Source organism: Diadema setosum, chromosome 18, assembly GCF_964275005.1.
Source record: "Diadema setosum chromosome 18, eeDiaSeto1, whole genome shotgun sequence".
Lineage (NCBI taxonomy): Eukaryota > Metazoa > Echinodermata > Echinoidea > Diadematoida > Diadematidae > Diadema > Diadema setosum.
The window spans coordinates 8,830,137-8,842,036 of NC_092702.1; the positions used below are offsets into that span (position 1 = coordinate 8,830,137).

General features: G+C 38.9%; 1 protein-coding gene across 1 annotated transcript; it reads right to left on the reverse strand.

The window, feature by feature from the left end:
- Positions 1–352: 352 nt before the first annotated feature.
- On the reverse strand, positions 353–3,436 carry LOC140241936 (transcription factor IIIB 50 kDa subunit-like). The gene is made up of 2 exons (XM_072321683.1): positions 3,173–3,436; positions 353–1,480 (listed from the first exon to the last, which is right to left on the reverse strand). Exons 1-2 carry the CDS (start codon positions 3,290–3,292, stop codon positions 353–355), a joined length of 1,248 nt encoding a protein of 415 aa, XP_072177784.1. The 5' UTR covers positions 3,293–3,436.
- Positions 3,437–11,900: the final 8,464 nt, after the last annotated feature.

Here is an 11,900-nt window from a genome sequence, read left to right on the forward strand (position 1 = left end):
AAATAATAAATCAGGTACAGAACAAATGAGCCTTAATGTCTACAGACCCATTCAATTAACAAGTGTAACAATGCATGCATGTTTAAACAATACTTGGCCAATAGACATGTCGATGTCCTGACACGTCTTGTCAATCATTAGATATTATAAAGTTTTAACAATCATCACTGCATGACAACAGCCTTCTAACAGGATGGTGACATGTTTACTGTCAGAAGGCATATCTGACTTACTGCATTCAACATCAAGTTGTAGCTAACTCTGAGGGCTCATAAAAGATTCAGAGACATTTCAGTTCTTTGACTCTTTACAAAGTTTTGGGTCTCTTTGGCACTAAAATTTTGTTCAAAGGTCATTCAACCTTCTCACTTGTTGCGTTAGTAATCGCTGATAGTACCCTGGTAATTTCCACTTCTTGAGGAGTTTTGATGTAAAGCCCCAGCTCTGAGTCTGGGATATCCTTTTCACTGAGCTCAGGATTGTTCATGCTTTCTGCTGTCATATGTCCAGACTTGGCTATTTTACGTGCTTCATCATTGTCGTCATCACCTTCAAGCTGTCTCTTCCTCACGTTTTCTTTAAAACATGGCGGCGCTACGAGAAAAGTTTCCTTCTGCTCCTTGATGAGGATCACGTCAGCATCTTCCTCTGGTGTAGGATCATCCTCTGGCATCTCCAGGCTATGTAGGAGACTCTTCCTGTATCTCAAGATGTCATCCAGGTAGTACATCCAACTGTTTTGCTTGGCCAGCACTGACTTGGATATCCATGGAACTCGTGTGGCCATCTCTTTTAGGATCTTACAGAGTTCACTGCAGCGTTGCGTCATAAAGTACGGAGGCTTTTGGTTGAGTACTGCTCTGCGAAATTCCGCTTTGGACTTCTTATGGTTTGAAGGTGTCGAGGTCAGCCAGGCTATGCAGCAGGCAGCAATCACGACAGGTGCGGCACGGCGACCGCAGGTTAGCCATGCATCCGTGGCTAGGGATGCAATGTTTGTTGTCTTGTCAATCAGCTGCTTGTCCTTCACGCCGAATGTTGCAAGACAGGTGGGTACGTATTCCTCTATGCTGGGTGTGTCAATCTGGATGCCTAGATCTTTCATTAGCTTGCGGCTAAGCCCCGCTAGGGAGGCGCATGGTTGGTCCGTGAAGCTGGTGAGGTCGCTAATAAGCATGGGCAAATTGTGACGCCGGCACATAACATAGACGCAAGATACGCAGACTGCTGTCTTCTTTGCCGTGCGCAACTTGCGAAAGTGGTCATGCTTCATTGCATCCTTAAAGACACTGGTAGCCTCCTTATGCATCTCCTTGTTCCTAATCTGCAGCTGCTCACATATGACATGAATGCATTGTATATACTTTTGCATCCATGTGTTTGTGGAGGGATTGGCACTGCGCATTCGATAGTTGTCTGATGCAAATGTAGGCCTGAAAGCACTTCCTGAATGGCACGCTTGACTGTATTCTTCCAAACCCTGCAGAGAAGTGAAATTTAGAAGCATTAATCTCTTTTTCCCTCATTCATACTACCAAATCAGCATTGAAAGTGTAAAGCGTCACATGCCTTCAAAAAAGAAACAGAAATTACGCAATAAAATATGCTGTACATGTATGTGCATGAAATGAGCCGACACTACTCATCTCACATATCACAAAAGACACTCTGGTAAAGAATCAGGCAGCTTTCTCTTGTATAATCCTCTGTCCATTAAGCCATTAAGGTTGTCATTGGAAGGTCACTGCCATAATTTGACATGGAAAATAGATTTTTTTTTTCTCTCATTTAAGAGCAGAAAATCTTTATGGTGCTGATAAATTAGAGATGTATGAGAGAATGAAATTAGTATCTCATCTTGTGTGTACTGCAACTGACATTACTACATACAATTTGCCAAACATACAATAACTTGGACAACTGCATAATTTTTGGTGACATTTTTGTCTTAACTGTTTTGTATGTTAATTAGGCTGCAATATATCAAAAAGTTCTACCAAGTAACTTATCTGGCTGATGTGACTGGTCAGGATATTGAGTTGTGTTTCGCTTTTTTTTAATCATTTAGGCCTACTAATCAAAAAGGTACAAAAATATTGATCACAGGACACAGCTTTTATTCCTGAAGCTCCCTCCCAGTAGTGGGCAAGTAGAGCATAATCAGTACATGATGATCAAATCATGCCCTAGCAGTACTACTGAATTGCATACAGCTACTTAAAGAAGCTGCATGGCTTTTCACTCTTTCCCTAAGGATATTGCTATGGTCTGATATACCGTAATCAATGTACTCAATTACAGTGCATCATGTACCAAACATGGTCCGAGATTGCAAAACTTCATTATCAGACCATTACCTTACATTACATTACCAAACAAAAATTGTGTTACCAGTGTTATTTCACACATTCAAATGAATTTAGAGTTCAAAACAGGCAACAGTTTCTGCAGTCATATAAAGACTATGTTTTACCTTTATAGAGGAAATCCAGCCCAAATATAAATTTGCCTGATAAAAAAAAGAGTAAAATCTTATGAGTTCCACGGTAAAAATTTGACTGAAATTGGATGAAAAATAAGGAATTTATCAAATTTTGAAGTTCTGATAATTTTTCCAAAACAGTTCTTGTACAGTGGGTATGGATATATGCAAATGAGTTCCACGAGCTAACTATATCATACCCTCACAATTTTGCATCGATCGTGTACAAAAAAGTGATGAAAATTCAATGTTTCTGTCACTGAAGTCTGAAACATGGCGTTATTCCTGGTTGAATAATTTCAGAATAGTGATCAGTTAGATGAGAATTTGAGCCTTGGGCATAATTGCGCTTGAATGAAAAACAGGAAATTTCAAAATTTTATGTACAAACTATATGGTCAGGTGTGAGGGAATGGCATGCTCACTTTGCCATTTGCTTATATTCACATTGACTGTTCAAGAACTGTTTCCACCCAAAATAGCGAAACTTCTAAAGGTCATAATTTCCTTATTTTTCATCTGATTTTGATCAAATTTGTACTGTTGAACTCGTAATATTTTACTCTTTCTTATCAGACTAACTTATATTTGGACTAGATTTCCCCTTTAAATGGTATTCAAGTCAACATGGCAATTCAGGTGTTTCACTAAGTATAAAGACAAAAAAAGAAGAAGAAGAAACAAACAAACCCTGTCCAGTTGGTAGGAAGTGGCATCTTCTTGCACATGACCACAGGCTGTGCACACAATCTGACCATCATCTTCCTCTACACTTGCTTCGCCGCAGCTGCGGCACTTGCCGTCCCCCATTTCTCCAGCTGAAAGCAACGCACCTTTGGCAGGTGAAGAGAAAAAGCAAGATTTTTATTTGTATGCTTCTCAGACATTGTAGCACATGCATTTTCTCTCGTATACACTTTTTGCTCTGTTTCTGTATGAACATTCTGTGAAAGAGTGCCATGAGGCTTGAAATTTAAAGATTGCATCATAAAAAAAATCCATTCCCCAAAATACAAATATCTGAATTTTGCTCCCAGGCTCAGATTTATATAGCCATGTCTGTGTTACTTTAAAAGTGGATATTTTCACGCGACTAATTTTTCGCACTTTGCCGGTTGAGAAGAGTTTCATGTGTTTTTAATTCCGCGGAATCAAGACATCACGCACAGGAATGCTTGGCAAGCAAAAATATTTGCGTGCTTTTATTTTCGCGCTAATGCCTGGTTGAGCGAAATGCGTGAAAATTTAAACACCGCAAAAATATCCACTTTTACAGTAGTCAATGGGGAAAAAGCACATAAATCGCTAACACAAACGGCAGAGCTCGGTTCAGCAGACAACATTTAACACTGAGCCCAGCACCAACTACCGGATATACGTCATAATTTTGAGGTCAACTTTCAACACCAACGTGATTTCAAGTTCGGTTTTATCACTGGTGCTAGTGCTGAGCTAGCACTAGCACTAGCACTAGCACTGAACTTGAAATCACCCACTTAGAACCTGTACTTCAGAGCCTCTTTTCTCGGTTCACGCTTTTCCAGAGTGTGTGCTTTCCTTAAAATATTTAGATAGTTTAGGAGAGTTCAATACATCAATATAAAGCTTAGATTCTGCTCTTTCAGAATCTGCCCTTAACTAAAAGTCCATGTCAGGCGACTTTTTGTTTGTTTTGTGATGCAGGGTCACATATGCCCTCTGCAATACATAAAGTGGTATCCATTCATTTGAAATGATGAATGTGATAAAAGGACGAAAATTTGCTATCATTGTCAATGAGTTGTGTTGTGTGCCATGCATGCAGGGACCATGTCTCTGTTGGATCATATCATGCCACACAGGGAAGGGCATTAATAAGAGCAACAATGTGGCGTATTTTAGTGTAAAGTAAGAGCTTTCATTTAACATGCCCGTGCGCATTGACACTTGCAAATCATCGAAGCACCCACTGTATCCCAACTCGAGATTCCACACATACAGTGTATCATATGCACACATAGCCCGACCAGACGCTGTTAATACGCTACGCGAATACAGCGTCAGACCAACGAGCGGGCACCTACAAAGTAAGGAACCACAACACAACTACAAAACTTATGAAAATTTATACGTTCTTTATAAACAATGTACACGTTACCAAACGTTACTCACCTTAAGTGTATGCTTGTATTACAGAAGGTTCGTAAGTCCATTGAGAGCCCTCGTGATAAGTCCATGGTACCAAAAAATGATACTTTCTGGCGGATTCCCTAACACCGTCAGGGTTCATCGTTGCAGAATTCAAAATGGCGCCTTGATCTCTGCGGAAATCTTTTGCGTGCGTGCGATGCGCTGCTTGAGTGTTGGTGTAGCAGCACGGTCGACAGCGCGACCTTTTGAAAGGGCATTCAGATCATGTGACCTCGGATATTGGAAATGGCCTGGCGTGAAAGACGATGTACCGTTCGTGAACCGTTCACACATGCTGCATATAACCATCATTTTAGGTAAGTTATCAAATCTAAATTTCAATATTCATAGCATAGATATGAAGTCTCATTATCATTTTGTTCGTCAGATGAGTTTGAAGTGACAAAAAATGATCTAAAGTATCAAAATTCAATCCGATCGCATGCGATCGTTGGACCCTCTTCGTGTTTGGAGCTTCGTTGGTACAGCCCTGTCGCGCTACGTATGTACAGCGGCGACTGGGCTGTGTATAGTTAATGCACACATTACTAGAACACATGCTATTGACCCACAGTGCCTAATGAATGGTACTCAAAATACTGCACAAGCTGAAATTTTCGGCGGTGGATTTATTTTTGCGAATTTCGCAAATCACCTTTGAACCATGAAAATAACAACGTACAAATAAAATTGACTAGAGTCTATTAAGTTCAGTTAGACCCGAGGGCCTTACTTGCAACCGCGAAATGAACAACACGCAAAAATGTCCTCCAAACACAAGTAGCAATTCGCGAAAATTTCAGCTCGTACAGTAAAATAGGGCTGTAACTAAAGTGCTTGACCAAAAGATCAGTCTGTATCTGGTCATCGGGGATATGTTCCGCAGAGACTGCGTCTGGATTCATGTAAAAAAGCCAAAAAATAAAAAATAAAAAATGACTCCTGCGGACAGCTGCTGACAGACGAATCTTCGGAATTCTGTCTAGTTTCTAGGTAAGTAAATTGCTAGACAGAAAGATCCGTCTGTCCGGAGGAGTTGTTTATTTTTCTGACGTTATCGCTCTCCTCCGTGAAGCCAGACGCAGTCCGCAGTCAGCGGAACATATCCTTGATCCCGACGCGACGACCAGATACAGACTGATCTTTGGATTTTGCATTACTTTGGTCAAGTAAATCGTTTGCCGGGCCAACATTTTTTTATCATTTAATCAATCAAAGTGCAGGATGATGGCTTAAAAATGCACATTCAATACGCATCTATGGGTGGTGGTGACTTGACATATGACTACAGATTGACTAGAATCTCTATGTTTCTCACTTCTGGGAATTCCCCAAGCTCCCACTGTGTCTTTCACAAACACATTTTTGTAGGCATGGGACTGCTAAGAAAATACTGCAAACCTGAACGAGAAAGAAATGGGTTATATTTACGATTTAATGAGGCACAAAGTCGAAAGAACCACGTATATATGCTCTGCAGCAAAATGATAATTCACATAGGGCCTATATCCACTCTTCCTAGAATGGTAAGATTGTGGAAGGCTAGCGACGAAGAGTTTGAGCCACAGTGCCAAGGAAAAGCAGGCGACAACAAAGTCCATCCAAGAGCGAGCGAGCGTTTGGAAAACGTTGACGCATTCACAGCATTCTCTGTGCATTCACTTAGTTCGGTGAATAGATTCACCTGCTGCTGAAGTTGAAGCTGGCCCACTGTTACTGTTAGAGGGCGTTCGAAAACATAACAAAAAGTCTCCGGCGGCCATCATTCAAAAGTAATAAAATCGCAAGGATCTTCAAGCAGCAACCGTGTACACCGTAAGCGGCGATTGAGTAGAGATATCGTCAAGCATTTTGTACTAGTATTACCTATCATCAGCACTACATCCTACACACAAAAAATGGAACTTGTTGGTGGCTTCGTCTAAGCTTTGTCATCTACTTTACAACCGTATGAGACTGATCTTGATCTGGACTCGGTCTGCTGGCTGGGAGACTGTAACCTTGTTAGACCCTATTCCCTAGATTGCCCGGTGAGTATCATTGACATTGCTATGGGTGGCGCTTATATGCACTTGTCAATTGTAACACAGTCCCGGCCCCTGGGACTGGGTACCCGGGGATGGCCGGGACTTGCATCACACTTGCAATTTTGGGATGTTACACCACCCGGCCAAGTCTCCGACCAGTCGGGCAAAATTTTAACGGAAATCCCCCGCTAAGTCCCCGGCAGGCCGGGCAAAATTGAAGTTGAAATCCCCGGCCAATTCCCCGACAGTCTGGGCAATATTTGTGCAGAAATCCCCGGCCAACTCCCCGACAAGCCGGGTATATTTGCATAGAAATCCCCGGCCAAGTCCCGACCCTCCAAGGCCCGCCCGGTCACACTGCCCAAAAGTCGCGTAAGTTTGCATGAGGGTCAATCCATGTCAAATCATCCAGTGCTTGTCACCCGACCCCCTCCGATTTTCTTAAAAATCGCACCAAATGTTCCCCAAAGTGTCTGACGGAAAATCCCAAAATATTTTGCCCCAAGGTCAATTGGTTGCTAAGATACAGCCTCACATAGCAACCGGTGCGCATTACAAAATGTTAGTTAAAAGAAAATTAGGCATTTTTGATTGACTGTTTTAGCATGGATATTAATGCAAAAATGTTCATTATCAGGAAATTGAGAGAACTTCATAGTCTTTGCAAGAAAAACTTACAGTGACGCAAAATTGACTTTTCGTTAATGTGCACGAGGTCACCGAAAATGGTGTTAAATGTTAATTTTGAAAATTTTAATACATATTTAGAGGCTAATATCTTCCACATTTCATCACCTTAGGTTCTAAAATATTAGACTGTTGAAGGCTTTGACTTGCTCAGTAATTTTGAAAAAAATCAGCGCATTCATGCGCACCATTTTTACGGAGAGCGCCCTCAAAGTTGACAAAAATGAAAAATGTGCCAAATTCAAGGTCACGGATCACCCTTCGTCCCACCTAGGAATGGCATCAATTTTTGTGTATTGATAGACATTTACCTATATTATCTCGGGTTACCAAAGAAATTTTGCTACCGAAATGTTCAATGGCAAATTTACCCCACCGAAAATGGTCGTAAACGGCCAAATTTCCATGTAATATCACATATTGGGTTTAGAGGACATTTCAAATGTCCACACTTTCAAGATGAAAAGCACTAGCCCTGTGATATTTGAAGTAGGCATAGTCTGTTATACATATTTCAGTAATATATACCACAAAACACTTTTATTACTTAATAATGACCTTGAAATTTAATCCAAAATTTGATAAAAACAATATATTGATCCATTTTCCTCATTGCACTGCATATAAATATGTGTTTTGAAAGACATTTCACAGAGCAATATTTCAAGAATTATGAAAGCTGAAAGCCTACCTTATTAAAGTTCTAAAGTATTTGTGCTCTTCTTTCAGATTTAGTGTCAATTTGATCATGAATGTTTTACCCTTGACCTTGAAGCCCTTCTAAAAATAGCTGTAAATTTGTTAACTACAAATTACACACACGACAGGTGTATTATGGCATGATACTATACTTGTGATTCTTTCACAAACACAAAAGCTTTTTATGGTGTAAATGTATATACTGGAATTAATCTACACTCATGCTTGCAAGATATGTTACAATTTATTAATAACTTTGTTCTGACAATGACCCTCAATTTCAATCAAAAAAGGGGACAGTAATATTTTGTGATTTTGTGTGCATTTCCTATGGAAAACAGTGCTTTGTTTGGAAACTCATAAAAACTTGACCATTTTTACAATCTATCACTTTGATTGATTAATTTTATTCTGGTTATGGTAGAAAAGTGGCCCGTGACAATTTCCAATAAAAGAAAACACAGTTATGCTTTAGAAAATGAAAAACAAAGAAATACATAAGAAATTCCAAAAACAAGAAAATACATAAGAATTGAAATGATTTTGGAAGTTTTCATAAGGTACAGAACAAATCCCCCGAAAAAGAAGACTCTCAGTCCTTTTAATGTGCGTTTCACAGGCTAGAATAAGGATCTATATTATGTTGGGCGCAACGTCCATATTATCAACTATTATTCAGTACATAATACAGGTCTTTATGGAGAGGAATAGGCATTTCTCATGATTTTGAAGGTCATAAATTGAGGGTCATTGTCAGAACAAAGTTATAAATCGTAACATATCTTGCAAGCATGAGTGTAGATGAATTCCAGTATATACATTTACACCATAAAAAGCTTTTGTGTTTGTGAAAGAATCACAAGTATATCATGCCATAATACACCTGTCGTGTATGTAATTTGTAGTTAACAAATTTACAGCTATTTTTAGAAGGGCTTCAAGGTCAAGGGTAAAACATTCATGATCAAATTGACACTAAATCTGAAAGAAGAGCACAAATACTTTAGAACCTTAATAAGGTAGGCTTTCAGCTTTCATAATTCTTGAAATATTGCTCTGTGAAATGTCTTTCAAAACATGTATTTATATGCAGTGCAATGAGGAAAATGGAGCAATTTATTGTTTTTATCAAATTTTGGATTAAATTTCAAGGTCATTATTAAGTAATAAAAGTGTTTTGTGGTATATATTACTGAAATATGTATAACAGACTATGCCTACTGCAAATATCACAGGGCTAGTGCTTTTCATCTTGAAAGTGTGGACATTTGAAATGTCCTCTAAACCCAATATGTGATATTACATGGAAATTTGGCCGTTTACGACCATTTTCGGTGGGGTAGATTTGCTATTGAACATTTCGGTAGCAAAATTTCTTTGGTAACCCAAGATAATATAGGTAAATGTCTATCAATACACAAAAATTGATGCCATTCCTAGGTGGGACGAAGGGTGATCCGTGACCTTGAATTTGGCACATTTTTCATTTTTGTCAACTTTGAGGGCGCTCTCTGTAAAAACGGTGCGCATGAATGCGCTGATTTTTTTCAAAATTACTGAGCAAGTCAAATCCTTCAACATCCTAATATTTTAGAACCTAAGGTGATGAAATGTGGAAGATATTAGCCTCTAAATATGCATTAAAATTTTCAAAATTAACATTTAACACCATTTTCGGTGACCTCGTGCACGTTAACGAAAAGTCAATTTCGCGTCACAGTAAGTTTTTCTTGCAAAGACTATAAAGTTCTCTAAATTTCCAGATAATGAACATTTTTGCATTAATATCCATGCTAAAACAGTCAATCAGAAATGCCTAATTTTCTTTTAACTAATATTTGGGAATGCGCACCGGTTGCTATGTGAGGCTGTATCTTAGCAACCAATTGACCTTGGGGCAAAATATTTTGGGATTTTCCATCAGACACTTTGGGGAACATTTGGTGCGATTTTAAGGAAAATAGGAGGGGGTCGGGTGACAACTTTTCTGAAAATTGGATGATTTGACGTGGATTGACCCATGAATCACGCAAGAAATTTGGTTGTGCGTGCTTGTCCGTTGAGAATTTTCGCTGATTTACGCGATGAAAATCACCGATGAATTGCGCAAGAACTACGGAAATATCACTCAAAAATCACTAAAGCACGCACTTTCAGCGCATAGGCACGCAAGCCAAAGATACCATATATATGGTTGAGGGGTCTAGATATCGCGCACGAAAATTTGAAATGCTCTTATACTTCATAGGCCTAATACTAATAGAAGTTATTCCATAATCGTACCTGAATTTCTCAATGAATATCACGAAAATGCAGAAAAATCACCTCCCAGAATCTCCTGATGATACGATGACGGAGTAGTGCGCTGTCGCCGTTTGTATGTCGGACTTTTTTTTATGCGTTCAATTTCTCGGGGTATGTAAAGATCACGCAGCTGCCCTCTGTAGTTTCATGCGTGAAAATGTCTGCCCCTCTGCGGCTGTAACGTGCTCCGGCTTTCGTAGAATATTTTTTTCACCTGTTAAATTTGTCCCTGTTAAGCAACAGCAGTTTTACCTAACTTGTGTATATTATTGTTATTATTATTATATGTGTTATTATTATTATTATTATTATCATTATATGTGTTATTATTATTATTATTATTATTATTATTGTTATTATTATTATTATCATTATTACTATTATCACCACCACCATCATCGATCATCATAATCATCATCATCATCATTATCATTTTCATTATTATTATTATCACTTCCACCACCATCATCATTTTATCATTCTTATTATCATTATTTTTATCATTGATATTTTCATAATCGTTAATGATTTTCATTCATAAAGTTTTCTTACAATATTTCTAATCACTTTAACCAATAATATACACATAATATAAAATGGAAAAAAGTAAAATATGAACATATATTTTGTGTGTGTGTGTGTTTGTGTGTGTGCTTACCCAGGGCCATTCGTCACCCTCTCATTTTCGTCACCCATTTGTCACACTCTCATCTAATTTGTTTTCTTCAGTATCATTATGGCCCTCCCCTGTCACAAATATATCACAAGTTAGCGCAAGAAATCACAAGCAAATTCAAATTGAAATCACACTTCAACTTCGATAGACTGAAATATTTATTCCTTTGTAATATTATAATCGTTGTGTTAAAATTTGACTTAAAACAACATTTATTAACAGTATTTCAGCGTAGCTGGCAGCATACATTGTTCTTGTGTATGATGACGTCACGTGGTAAACGATCGATCGAACAAATTACGAATTCTATCGACTACGAACGAGACAAGCGAGACGACACGTCTAGGCTACAACATCCTTTAAGAACAGATTTTAAGGGAAGGTAGGTTTGTACAAGGTAAAAAATTGGAAATTTAGTGGAAAATTTGTTGGAAATCGAAATTTCTTACCTGCGTCCTTCTCATGTTGAGCGGTAAGTCAGGTATGTTTATTCCATGGGCGTATCGGCAAATTTTGCGCTTAGTCCTACGCGTAATATCGCTTGCTATACGCAGTTATGCTATGCGCGATCATTAGGTCCCTGCGCGAAACCTAGTACCCGTACTATACATATAGGGCGAATTCGTGGTTGTGCACGACGACTGAGGTCCATGGAAAATCGCGCATAATCTGCGCTTTATCACAATGAATTGCATATGAATCGCGCATGATTTGCACATGAACGTGATAGTGGCAACATTTTCGCAAACGATCACTGATATTCGACGCATATTTCGCGCGTTTTTCGCGTAAGAACAACGCAAACTACGCAAAAATTACGTAAAACAGCGCAATACTGCCTAAACTTTTACGCGAA

Excerpts from the sequence above, each read along its gene's own strand:
- LOC140241936 (XM_072321683.1), bottom strand. The coding sequence starts at position 3,292 with ATGGGGGACGGCAAGTGCCGCAGCTGCGGCGAAGCAAGTGTAGAGGAA. Across the intron at positions 1,481-3,172 it reads CTTCCTACCAACTGGACAGG|GGTTTGGAAGAATACAGTCA; the intron begins GTTTGTTTGTTT and ends ACTTCTCTGCAG.